Source organism: Gopherus flavomarginatus, chromosome 4, assembly GCF_025201925.1.
Source record: "Gopherus flavomarginatus isolate rGopFla2 chromosome 4, rGopFla2.mat.asm, whole genome shotgun sequence".
In the NCBI taxonomy this organism is placed as follows: Eukaryota; Metazoa; Chordata; order Testudines; family Testudinidae; genus Gopherus; species Gopherus flavomarginatus.
This window is the reverse complement of record NC_066620.1, coordinates 140,409,265-140,423,401: the sequence shown is the minus strand read 5'-3', so window position 1 is coordinate 140,423,401 and position 14,137 is coordinate 140,409,265. Positions and strand designations below refer to the sequence as shown.

Sequence of the window (14,137 nt, the reverse complement as noted above, 5' to 3'; positions counted from 1 at the left end):
CTTTGATGCCTAAGACACAGTGGTCAAGTCCACGTCTGGGTGCACAAATTGGGACCTTCACCCCTAGTTTATGCATGAGAGGTGAATTTCACACAAAGTCACGTTCATCTGATTGTTAAGCACTGAAGCTCGCATATTCTAAGAAGAACTGAAAATCAGCTTGAAAAGACAGAGAATCAGCTTGAATTACTGCTTCTGAAACTCATCTGTTCATATAAGGAGGAGATCTGGCCAGCTATCCTCACTTGGAAGGATGTGGTAGCTGGGAAGCAAAACCTTGCTGATGGAAGGAGATGAAAGGATATACAAAGAGCCACTAAGAAATTCATCATGGATGCAGAGGACTACCCGGAAAAAAGCATCCCAATATGCATTTAAAGCATGGTAGAATATGCTTATTTATATAGCACAGTAATACTCATTTTTGTAAAGTTTTGGATTGCTGAAAGAAGTATACAGATATTGCATATTTCTAGTACACATTTCACAAACCTTAGACGTGGGATACTTGTTGAAAATTCTGAAGATGGCTAACTCAGCTGCGACAGTCTTTCCAGAGCCTGTGGGGGCTCCAAGAAGAACATTACAGTCTGTATGGTAGAGCGTATGAAATATCTGCGTCTGGATAGGGTTGAAATGGGTGAATTTATAGAGGGCTTCATACTCTCGATATCCCAAAGCTGTGATAGGCAAAGGCTGAAGATCCAGTAGTTCTAAAATTATGGAGTAATCATTAGTACATGTCAAAATATGCAGCCTTGTAAAATATCGTATTATAAGACTAAAGTAATCAGAGGTTAGGTATGAACTTGTGCTTTCATGGGAAACAACTTTTTTTTGAACTCCTTATAGGTAATTTCTTACACTATATGGGGCTCTAATTTGGGATCATAAGGACTTCAGAGAGAAATAATGAAGAATTGGTTTGCTCTTTGACATTTCCCCTCAAGGTACCACTGTTAAGCATTCTGTGAGCTTTGAAGTCTGTAATTTACACAGATTCATCTGTTCATCAAAAGCTTTTTCTTTTTATTATTATACCCAATTAGATCTAAAGCGACTATACCAATGAAAACATATCCCAATTCTTATGAGGACAAAGATAAGTGAAAATGATTTATGGAAGACACCACGGTCCCTAAAATCCAGTTACAAGGAACACATTTCTCTGTTTTTTTACGTGGCACAGTAATGATCCTCTAAGGACTTCCACAGCTGATGAAATAATATGAACGAGGGATACATATATGTTTTACGTATAGTTATTTAAAATGAGAGAGAGATAGATAAGGAGATATAAATAAACATACAAAACCCAAATATCCCTTCAATATATGACTCTTGGCATATCTTGGAGATATTCGCTATCCAAACAATTAGAGATTGTGGAATTTGGAAGCTTATACATATAACCAGGTTAGATTTAGTTTCCTACCAAAATTAAAGAGGCTTGAAATGATTCTGTTATGCAGATGCTTTCTTTGAAGTTTTTTTTGTGGTTGGAGAGCTCATTGTCTTTTCAGGGTGCCCCACATTAAGGTATGCCATAGGAGTCATAAAATCTGCTGAGGTTGTGACGCCTAATATTCTTAACATGCTTTTCACTGATACCTTATGTCTGTTTTATCATTCCCACTAAATCTGTAATTTCTTGGGGTCTGTTGAGAGGAGAAAAGGTTCCCCCTCGACCCCCCTCAACAGGGCCTCTATGTACTTCACTGCTGAGTGGGAACCAGATGGGAATTGAAATCAATTACCATAAATCCTAAGGGCTCCATAACCGGTGATGTGTAAATATCTTACCATTTTTTCTGAATAGTAGTCTATGGTCAATTAGGTAAAAAGGTTACACATGCCTTTATAGACAGTACAGGTACACTATAACAATAGCTGAACACTTCACAAACACATGTGAGTTTATGTATGCCAAAAGAAAATACTGTACTGGAAGTGAGTATTTCTGTATGCTCCCACTTCAGACTTCTAAATGAGCTAAATGTGATTACAGTGGAAGGGCTTTACAATGACATCAGGCACTTTGAATGTATTAGGCATTTTAAGTATCCAGAAAAAAACAAACACATGCTTCTGTGCCAAAAAACACGACTCAGTCACGAATGCTGAGGTTGAAATTGGATGCATGATGCTGTATGAGATCTCTCTGCTATAATAAATACACTTTTAGTAGAGCTGGTCAAATGTTTCCAATTTTCAACAAGATATTTTTCAAGAAAAAATTCAATTTTTAAAATTTATTTATTTGGCTTTTGGAGGTTTTTTGGTAAAAAAAAAAAAAAAAATTACAACCAGGTTAAATTTCCAGCTGCGAAAGACTAATGCTAAAAATATTTTAAGTCCCAAAGGCATCCTCTGAAAAACGTGATCAAGCCTACATGTCCTCAATTTGTTTACACCTATGCTTTGCTTATGGGAATTAGGTTTTGATGAAGCTGATGACCGAAAACCTAGTTTCAAAGGCATAGTCCCGTGCTTTCTATGCTCAAGAATAAATGCCTGGAAACTGACTGGACTTCTGTTATAAACAACTGAACTTCTTTGATCAAGGTAACTAGAAGATGAATCATTTCATACATATGTAAATCTCTCCCCAAAGTCTCCTCAGAAATAAAGAATCTCATAAGTCAGAATTAGAAAAGACATAAGGTTGCCCTTTTCATGGCAACATAGGATTGTTGCACATTTACCGATGTTTTGTCAAGTCTAGTTTTCATGTCCTAAGCAATGGGAGTTCCACTGCTTCCTTAGGGTTACCATTTCACCACCTGACAACTCTTATCAGTACATCTTCAATTTTCTGTTTAATTTCATTTCATTATTCATAGCTAAATCCCTTTGTATAGCATCTCTCTAAATAATTGTTTACTTCTTTGGTTTCCGAACTTCTCATCAGTAGGTAAAATATTACATCGCCCCTCTGTAATCACTTCCTTGCCACATTTAACTTTCTTAGAGCCACAATCTGACGTTCTTATTCACACCCAGTAGCACTTTACTTTTTGAATACTTCCATATCTTTCAATTGGACAATTCAAACAGAAAGGTACTATTCAATATGTCAGTGCAGTTTCTGAATATATGAGACAAGATTAAGAGACGGATTCTTACTCCAATCAAGTAGTACCTTATTTGATGAATACGCCCACCTTTTCCAATGGGAACTGATAAGGTATTACTGATGTAATGGACAGACCTCAATGTTGATAGAAAAATGGTATTAATAAAACTATTATTTTCTTTTTATATTAGGTAATTACAAACTCCTCTGTATCTCTACTGAATATTAAGATATAACGAGAAGTATGTTATCGCCAGAATGCTTGACAACATAACTAAATACATTATGTTTAGCTGATTATGTGACGAACGTTCAGGCTAATCAGAGAAATTCTAGGAGGCTTTGAGACCATAGGACAAGCCAATGTAAAGAAGATAATCCCTCCTTAGCCATAAAACCATGTTTATTACCTCAAAGAGTTTTTTTAAAAAGCTGCATTTTAAACTTTACTTTGCTTTAACTTTTTATTATATTATTTTGTGACATGTTTAAAAGATGCATTGGTTATTGAAATTTGTACTTTTGTACAAGCTATTTAATAGATGTTTAACTGCTACAATAATCAGTTTGTAATTCTAAGAAGCTGTGGTCAACAGACAAACCCCTAAGAGCGTCTTATCTAGACTAGGATTTCTCCTTTTGTATAAGATACCAGTTTTGTACGAATGTAATCCTTATCTCACGAAAATAAACCATGTAAAACATTCATGTTTTAGGATAAGACCCTGTTATAAAAAAGGAATGTAGGGTTGTGTTATCAGAACAATAAATCTAGAGGTAAGCATGGGATTTTTCATCCTTCTAAGAAAAATTCTGAGTAAACCTACACAAAGAAGTCTAGAAATAACCTTGTTGAAATGAATTTTATAAATTACTCTAAAAACTTAAAGCCTATAGGAAAAACACGTGCAGCTGGAAATATTTAAAACCTTTTATTTATTTTGTAAGTGTTGAAATGGCAAACATCTTTGTGAAATGCGTATTTGCAAATATGTTAACTCAATGTAAAACTCCTAACATCATTGCTATGTAAATGCTAAAATGCTTTACGCCCCAGCATGGAATCTCATACCCTTGCTAAACTAATTACTAAAATAAGAAGTTATTTAAATATAAAATATTTATATTTGTGGGAAACTAATTACTGGCAGTGCTCCAGAAATTCTCACAACCCAACTCTGGAAGACAAGAAGATTAATCTCTCCTAAAATTGTCATGTAGAATCAATAACTTCTTTAACAACTCTTTAAGCTAAAGACTCTCCTTAAGAATGATTTAATTTAAAAAGGCTTTTAAAAAAGTGAAAGCTTGTATATAAAGAATAGGATTATTCGGCTTTTTGAAAACAGAATTTCATGTCCTGTTGAACTCTAATAAAATTGAAGGAATATTTCAGAAAAGAAACTGAATAAAAAGAAAAAAGTTAAACTTTAACTTTAAGAGCTTATTTGAGATTTTCCCATCAGTAATGCAAAGGTAATTAGAAATGTTGTATATTCATGTCAGACTGCATATTCAGAAGCTGAAGGTGTCATCTAAACCAATCTTCAACAGCATGTCAATAGAAAGATGACGGCAAATAACTTTGTGTTCTGACATTTGTGCTGTGCTGATGTTTATTTTTTCCTCTTTACTAATAAAATAATAACGGTTAATAATCGCGATTTTGCTTTATTTCAATCATAGTGTCAATCAGGGTGTAGTTAAAACAGTAGGAGTCACACTCCTGTGTTGGAAGTAAGAGAAACAATTCATAAGAGTTGGCCTACCATTTGCTTCCCTAAACAAAATATTTTTAGTAATTTTTAACATAAAATTACTTGGAACTCAATCATTTATAATTATTCCTTTCTAACCCACACTGAGCTTAAGTAAGGTGGGCAGAATCTGTCTCTTCCACAAATTCTTCTAGCTTCCTATCTTTTTTGTTATTTTTCTCTCTCCAAATTTAGGTGGCTAGAACTGAACATAAAATATGACCACAACAGAGACACACAGATGTAATGTCTTTGTTTATGCAGCCTAGAATTTCAGTGTCCTCCCTTGTTGCAATATCACAGTACAAGTTCATGTCTAATTTACTGCCTACTCTCACTACTCAGGGTATGTCTACACAGCAATATAAGCCTGAGCTCAAGCTTAACCCCCCTTGCATCCACATACCAATTGTGTTAACCCAAGGCTCGAATCTAGGGCCCTCAAAGGGCTGGAGGGCCCAAGTCTGTGTTAAAACAGGACCTGTTTCTTGTGCACATGGCACCAACTTGACTCGGGTCCCAGAAGTCTTTCAGATGTATCCCAGAGTTCCTTGGGGTAACTTCCTTAGTCCTCTCTATACCGACAATCTGTGGTGCAGTCAATTGCACTCTATTCCAAATGGAAGCCACACCTCCCTTTGCAAACAGCAGCAGCTGCAGTCAGCTTTAACCCATTGCCTACTGCACACTGGTAGGGTGTCCAGATAGCAAATGTGAAAAATCAGGACGGGGGTGGGAGGTAATAGGAGCCTATATAAGAAAAAGACACAAAAATTAGGACTGTCCCTATAAAATGGAGACATCTGGTCACCCTACACACTGGTCTGGCAAGCACATTATCAGAGAGCTTGCAGGGTTCTCAATAGAGATGAAACAAGAAGCTTTTGCAAAGAGAGCTGACTGGGGTAGCACATGCAGCCCCAAGGAGGGTGGGGGTTGGGGTCAGGAGCAACAGCCAGAGAATGGAGTAGGGACTAAGCAGCTGCCCTGCAGGGAAGGGGAGTGGCAGAGTGCCTGGCTCAACATGGCTGGGAGAGGATAAACCTCAATACCCCAGCCACTTGTCCTTCCTGCTGGAATCCCTGTCTGCTCTCTGTCCCGTGCTCCTGGGCCCCCCTTTCTCTGGGGCTGTGTGTGCAGAAGCACCCATGCAGCACACAGTATGTGGGCAGTGAGTGGGAGACAGCCCCAAAACTTCCCCACAGCCTTGCAGGGACCCCTGGGAGGTGCTAGAACACACTGCACCCCAGTCCCTGGGGAAGCACTTCACCACCTCACAGATGGCAGCAGCCACACTGGTGTGTTTTTCTGCTGAAACCTACATTTTATGTCAAACTTCAAAACAGACAGACAAAAATAAACAAACAAACAACATCTTTATTGAACAGCCCATTTCAAAGATTAAAAATTGCCAAGTTTAACTTTACTGGTTTGAAAGCCTTGGAGACTGATGTCCTAATTAGCCTCAGACCAGGTCCACCTGGGCATTTTCCTGCCAGGGTGACTTATCCAAGAGGTGGAGAGCCTGATGCACAGATTAGATAGTAGTTCAGTTTAAAGCCTTCTCAAACTGCTGTCATTCTAGTGAAACAGCCACCAAAGAAGCTAATTATGCAGTTTATGTATCATGTGCTCCTTATGGGCACCCAAGTCCCACCAATCGCACTGTCACAGGAGACAAGGTGGGCAGTAGAGTTTTCCCACAGTGCAACACATTCAGAGGGCTACAGTGTCAACATAGGAGCAGGGCGCTATGCACTCTGAGATAGGGTTATTTTGACTCAGGTCTGTGCACTGCAGTATGGATGTCAGAGCCCTAGGTTTGATCATGGGTCAGAAAATCCTTAACCTAAGGTTAAAATGCAATGCAGATGCACAAGCCCAGAGTTTCTTTACATGGGTCAGTTGACCCGAGTCACACTAATCCGAAGCTCACACTGCTGTATAGACATACATTAAGTTTCTTTCAGTAATATTGTTTTTCAGCTTACTCTTCCCCATTGTGTTTTAAATTGATTTCCCCTTGGATATATTAACCTTTCATTTTTCCAAAATAAATCATATTATATAGAGTATCTATGCTTATATTCAGGTCCCTGTCCTCTCTGGAGTTTGAAATTACATTCACTTTAGTATGAATCATTCACTAAGGTTAAGATAATTGGTTATATGCCTTGTCTACACTTGTGGTGGTGTGTAGGGTATGCGTAGCTACATGCTGCAGCGAAAAGTAGGCTGGCATCCATACTGTGGTGTGAAAGGCTCTGGCAGTGGAGAGGCAGAGAGGAAAAGCTAAGGCAACTCCCTGCGGCAAGGAAAGACCGGCAGCAAGGACCTTCTTCCTGCTAGAGCCTTTCCCCACTGCTGGAGCTTTCCCTGTGGTGGGAAAGACTCTGGCAGCAGGAAGGCAGTGGGACACTACACTGCTAAAAATAGTACGGTAGATGTGAGAAGTACTCCCTGGGCATGTAGACATCCATGTAGGATATATACCCTAAGGTTCAGGCGTGTCTTTTCTTTACTCACTAAGCAGTGCCTCACTATGTACACTGCTATTTATACCCATGCTAGGGTGTGCGGTACTTGTACTCTACATATCACCGTAAATACAGACGTAGCCATGGAGTGAACACAGAGTATATGAGGGACTCATCCGTGTGACTATATAATAAGTCCGATGAGACCATGCTACCTGAAAGTATACATCAATATAATAATGATCATCTTTTGATGATGCTAAAATATTTCAGAGATCTACTGTACTAAAGGAGCACAAGAAAAATTGAAAAATAAATAATCCAATACTTCAAATATTTCTTAAGCCTTGTATGAAAGTTTGAGCTACCATTTAAAACCATTATCTATTATGTGAAATAAAACAGAAGAACTGACAAGCCAGTATTTAAAGCAACAGATAGTTCAGCTCCGCAGACAGTCAAGGAGGAAAGGAACTGTTGGCTGAGTAAACCTTGAGACAGGCATAGTATATCCAATGAAATTAGTTTATAAAGAAGTTCAGCATAAACTGCTCTCCTCTGCCAAATGTTAGAGGAATGGGGATCCATAAAATACACTTAATTTTAGAGAAACATTAAGACATAAGATTATAATTTTGCAGTCTCATATGGAAAATATAAACTCAATTTAAGAAAAATGAGAATGCACAATTTGGCTTATTTTATATGATAAAATAATACTTTTCCTGCTCTTGATGTTGAGCACAGAGTGACTAAAAAGCAGGAATATGTTAAGAAGAATGAAGCTTCTTGATAGTGAAGACAAACATATTTAAAGTTAGCGATAGGGTTGTTAGCTTCAAAAATACAAACAAATGCATGACAAAAAAATGAACCCTTCCCTACACATACTTTTTTCAGTAAAACTAAAGGAGTTGGATTTCTATTATTGCACAGAAATAATGAAAATCTGTATTAACAAGACCAATTGAAACAAATCTTCAAAGAAACAAAACAATAAGGTTTCTAGTTATAACGTTACCTGTGTGAGGTGGATGTCTCTCTGGTAGAATCAGATGCTGAAAATTTATGATACAAACAGACTCTGCTCCTAACCATCTATCAGATACAGCTCGAATGTAATATTGGGAAGGCAAAGGTTCAAAAATAGGGATTGTGAACACCAGCTGCTGAGCTTCTTTAGCAATGACCTGATGTAAACAAAGAACAGAGAATCATCTTAGAACAGCTAAAACAGCTTGCCATACTCTCACAAGCACAGGCAACACAAGGAAAAAAGTGCATGCACAACATGAAGTACAGTATGTTCATGTATGTGTGTAGAAAGCACAGATAACAGGTAGATGATCCCTCCCTTTTCAACCTCAGGGGAAGATTCTGCTTCCATTGGCTTCAAAAGGGACAGGATAAGGCTCTTGGTCATGAAGTTATTTTATTTATTTGTTGGGATGGAAGAGCAGTGAGTAACGTGTATTTACAATCCTAATAAAAACAAGCATTATAGATTTGATTTTTCATCTGCAAGTAACTGTCCGCCAAAGAAAGAGCCAAATCCTTTAAAGGATTTCATTTTTGTAACAATATTAGTGACCATCCACGTCAAAGACCAATTTTAGCAGATGCTAAGAACTGAAAGGCAGACAAAGGATTTTGAAAATTTGGCGATGTTACTGTATATATTTCAGGGTTGGGACAACACAGAGGTTTATAATAATTATTCCCAAACTATCTGCCAACTTTTTTTTCTTACATGCTTTGAAATTCTGCATAAGGACACAGTTACCTGCTTTTTTTGAATGACGAAATACTCTGAATGATAAATGTGATCATTAGTGGGGTCTTCCACCCAGATCCACCAGGGCTCTCCAACAGTGCCATGCACCTAAAAGAAGGGAAAAGGTTCCCCCGTTACAAGTACCCCATAGACCTCTCAGAATACACCAGATACTTGGGGATATATTTCAGTATGATGTGGGTTTACTTTTTACAAAGAAAATATGATGAAATCAGGGGAGCAATGTAAAACTTTTGATGAAACCCTTCCACCTGAAATTAGTCATCTATAATTGTACCAGTTTGACACATTATATATTATATAAGCAGGAGTGAATGTTCTGTCCCTGTGGGTATTTCAAATATCAAATAGTGGGTAATAACATAGGAGGACTCCATATTTCTAAAACTAACTTGTCTTTTTATTAAGAGAACTATTTTCAGGTGCTGCAACTGCAGCTAGCATTCAAGCCACGTGCACACAGACAGACTTTTCCAAAAACTCTTTCCTCCTTCAACTTGTGATCCTCCCTCCAAATTCCATGCAGGCTTCTCCAGTAGAAATTGTTTTTATTGAACCCCACTAATCTTTCAGGCAAGAACGTCTATGACTACCAACATCTTTGGGCCTTGCATTAGATGGCGTGTTGATATGCTATCAGTAACTGGTTCTGGATTGGGTGGGAGGAAAGAGTATTAACAGGGCTTGATACCTGGCCAGGGATAATTTCCATGTTTTGGCATCGGGGAGCAATTCTTTTTCCCATTCTCCCATTTGGCTTGTAGTATGCTTCTGGTCTTGCCACTTTATCGTGTTGAGCGTTAGGGCTCTGGAAGTCTTCACAGCTATGCATTAAGTTTATCCAACTGCCATATTTTGGGTCAGGAAGGAATTTTCCATTACCTGGGCAAGGTATTGGCATCTTACTTCTGTGCTGCTTTCAGAACTGGGCGGCTGGAGAGCAGCAGCTGTTGGCTGGGCACCCAGCTCTGAAGGCAGTGCTTTGCCAGCAGCAGCACAGAAGGGTGGCAATACCATATCATGCCACCCTTACTTATGCACTGCAGCGATCAGATCTGGGTAGCTGGAGAATGGCGGCTGCTAATTGAGGGCTCAGCCTGCAGGCAGCACCAAAGTAATAAGGGTGTTAATATCATACCATGCCATCCTTACTTCTGCGCTGATGCTGGCAGTGGCTGTACCTTCAGAGCTGGGTTCCTGGCTAGAAGCCGCTGCTCCAGCTGCCCAGCCATAGTGTAAGAGGGGCAGGGGTGACTCAAGGCTGCTTTAACTAGTGCTGGCAGTAACAACCCCTAGAGACCACTGGGGATTGCTAGAGTGTAACAGTGCTCTGGGCACACCCTACTCCACAGCCATATTCTGTGGCACACAACTTAAGCCAGTGCTACAACACCCAGGGATTCCCATACTCCTTGTGTGGCTTTGCATTACCCTTCCATTCCTTCATAATGGAGGAATGTTCATGGTCCCTTGCACTGCTGGAGTAGAGTAAAGGGAAAATTTCATAGCCAAGGATCTGGCTCATACACTTTAGCTGAACTAAAGGGCTCTTAACATTGGTAATTGCTGTAACTAAAGATAAGAACAAACTCATGTCTCACCTTTTCTAGAACACAATGTAAAACATTTCCCTTGCACAGGCTTTCCCCCAGTAAAGTAAAGTACAAAATGAATAGCAAGATTGTTTCTTCACCTACCCTCTAGAACAATCCCAGAAATACGATCAAACCATGTCAATTCCAGTTTTGTATTACTTTGTTTTGTTTGGTACCTAGATGCTGTCATGGTGCATGCACTAGAAATGTTTAACTAGGCTAGGCATTTCAATTAAGTACATGGATTTTTACAATTCTGATTTTGCTTGTGCATTTCTAGTCTTACTACGGGTGAGCTTCCCTTGCAGTCAGTTTTTGTGCTGACGACAGCTGCCACTGTCGTCTTCTGGGCAGCTTACCAGCATAATAGTAGCATGCTGATGGGAAAGCAATTCTTTAATAGTTTGTTAACTGTTAAATTTAAAATGATAATGATTAATTTTTAATGATAATTAAAAATCATTGTAGTTATTTACTATAATAAAGATTCTTTCGTAATTAATAATAAGCTCACCGGATACAAACAGTCAGAGCAAAGCAAAAAAGGCAGTAACATTTTCAGAATTTGATTAATACAAATATATGTATTCACATTTTAAGAGCTCCATAGTACAAACGGACACAATGTTTGTAATGTTTCCAAAGCAACCATTACGACCATGCTGTGTCAAAGGTCACAGCAATAAGCCTGGGCAAAAATCTATTTTCCCCAATGCTTCCTCTTTCCAAGTACAGACCTCTTTGATATACTTTATGGTTTGCCTTGGGAGGCACTGCTGTAAATGGATTCTAGTTAAAGAACAAGTGTTGAACTGTTTTGTCCTTAATGATATATTAGCTCATCAGTACTGAACTTTGTATTAGTAATACTGATGCAAGATAGAGACTCAACTAAATTTTTCAAATTATCTCCTTTTGTAATATAAAACAGTACATGTACAAAATTAAGTCACCAAAATTAGTTGGTGCAAGATTAGGTTAGGAATTCATTCAAAGATATTTTTAAAATCAGTCAAGGAAGCGATTAGAAAGAAACTGCATGTATTTTGATCACCACTCCTTCTATTCACAATCTAAGACAGAAAAGTTTTCCAAAAGAAAAAGTAAAAGCCCTTATGACCAGGGAAAACAATTTTTAAAAAAGGGTGTAAATCTATTTTTAGAACAAACGTCTATTACATTCACTTTGTGGGCAAGATCAATTTGATACGTGCACTTTTTTGCTTAAAAAAGGGGTAGGTTTTGAAAATGGAGTTTTAGAACCTGAACCTTAATCCAAGAACAGGTATTTAAATTGCTAGTTTTCAGAAGTACAACCTCTCCAATCTCCTAAAAGTGGAAGAGAATAAGAGATATGTGCCAAATGGAGAAAAAAAGCCTGTTTGTGCCCAAGGCCTTATCTACACGGAAGAGTTTTAACATATGCCCATATAACGGCTCCATGTGGGCACTCTTATTCCATTGTAAGGCTGTCTTTTTCGGTTTAGCTTTAATTCCTTCCCAAGTGACATAAGCTAAATGGAATAAAAGTGTTCACTTTGAGGGCGATGGTGGTGAACGGGGGAATCATACGGGTATAAAAATATTAGTTTAAATTCTCACCTTGTTAGATTGCCTGTGAATACAAGCTTCAGTTTATAGCAATATAATTTTCCTATGTAGACAAGTCCTTATACATTGGAGCAGTTTACAAAATGTAAAAGTATATTTTTTCCCCACTATTAACATCTGTTCTCTAAACAATTTTTTATGAAGTTACGAAAGAGTGCAGTCTTATTTAAATTAACTTGAATGAAAAAAGGATACCTTCTTTAGATATATTCTTCCATAGGCACCGCAAAATTAATCCATCTCTGTAGATCACATTGTCTTTATAAATAGTTAAAATCACCTTTTTACATTATCCAAATAGCTAAATTCTCATGATAATCTTCACCTTAATTACTGAAAGCTGGAAGAGTGCTTTTCCCCAGTCCCTTCTTAATTTTTACCTGATCGTTCCACTTGAAGTCAGGAGTGATGTTCAGCCTAACACGGAGTACAGTACGTGTAATTGGCTGAATAGCTGCTTCCATTGTAATGGAGGGAATTTGATGGACACACTGTTTGACCTTTAACCCAATATGCACATGACGCAGCATGTGACCTGCAAAGAAAACACCAGGTGAAACAAATGTGCATTTACAGGTAAAATAATACAAATCAGACTTTTAAATAGGGTTTTAGAGAGGGATGTTATTGCTTGCTTGTTTTGTTGTTTGGTGAGTAAATGACTCTCTTGACCTGGTATGTTGGAATATTTTGTAATACTTCATTTGAATTAGCAAATTTACAGCTCAGAAAAAGACATTATTAACTCCTCTGCTGGCTTTTACCAATGCGTCAAAATAACTATTAAGAATTCATGCTGAATAAGCTACTATTTCAAGGCAGTTTCCTTTTTCTTCTAATGACTTTTTGACCTGCTAGTTAGAAAAACATATAGTCTCTTCTATACACATAAATACTAACTCATGAGGTGATATGATTTTGTTTAAGTTGATTCTTGACTACGTAATTTGCATTGAGATGAGACACAAACTGATATCTATGCATGGAGGTTGCACTGATTTGACTAAAGCGGTATGTAAATGGATTTACTTAAAACTGTATAACGTTATCATGTAGACTAGGCCTTACTCAATTTAAAATTGATCTAGTTAAAGCAAGGCAAATTCCTCACATAGACACATGCAGGTTTAACCCTTGCTTAAATCAGTTAGCTTACATCTGTAAACTAAGCGCATCTACATTAAGAGTATGCACCATTTTAACTAGATTGATTTTAAATCAATTTCTTTAAATGGGTGCAATTTCTCCAGTCCAGAAATGCCCTTATTCTACTTATAATGTCACTATTTTTTACAGGCAAAAGCAAAACTTCCGAAGGCATATAAAATATTGGTGTTCCTACGGTTCAGTTAGCTCAATAAGGCGATATGGGCAGATCAATTCTACAATGCGATGCATGTGGGTGAACCCTTGAGTCTGTGTGAAGACCCTATGTGGGTCTGTACAGGGGATCTGCCTGAACATGTCAATGCAGAATCAGGGCCTATCTGGTCTGGTGGTGGTGGTGATTATTTTAGAGTTACATCAAGAGAATGTTAAAAGAAATATCTGACTTCTGAAAATGTCAGAATCATACAATCCTCTAAACCAAGGAACTAGCTGCTTGAAAACAGGCATTTTTAACTAAAAGAAGTATAAAACTTACTTGATTCCACAAAAACTTAACATACTTTTTCAGAGAATACGACAATCAATTGAACTGTAAAAAAATCTTCCCGTCAATTTCCAGGGGAAGACACTTAATTTTCATTACCTCTTTTGTTTCAATCTGAAGGCTTTTTGGTTTTTTTAAATGAACTTGTTTCTGTTTAATTTTTAGGCAGAAT

General features: G+C 37.8%; 1 protein-coding gene across 4 annotated transcripts in view; it reads right to left on the bottom strand.

The window, feature by feature from the left end:
- ASCC3 (activating signal cointegrator 1 complex subunit 3) overlaps positions 1-14,137 on the bottom strand; it is a 579,719-nt gene that overhangs the window by 121,838 nt on the left and 443,744 nt on the right. For all 4 annotated transcript variants that reach the window (XM_050949220.1, XM_050949219.1, XM_050949221.1 and 1 more), the window contains 4 exons: positions 12,692-12,846; positions 9,094-9,192; positions 8,332-8,500; positions 493-713 (listed from right to left, as the gene is read on the bottom strand). In XM_050949220.1, the coding sequence (XP_050805177.1) occupies positions 493-713; positions 8,332-8,500; positions 9,094-9,192; positions 12,692-12,846 (644 nt within the window). The remainder of the gene's footprint in view (positions 1-492; positions 714-8,331; positions 8,501-9,093; positions 9,193-12,691; positions 12,847-14,137) is intronic.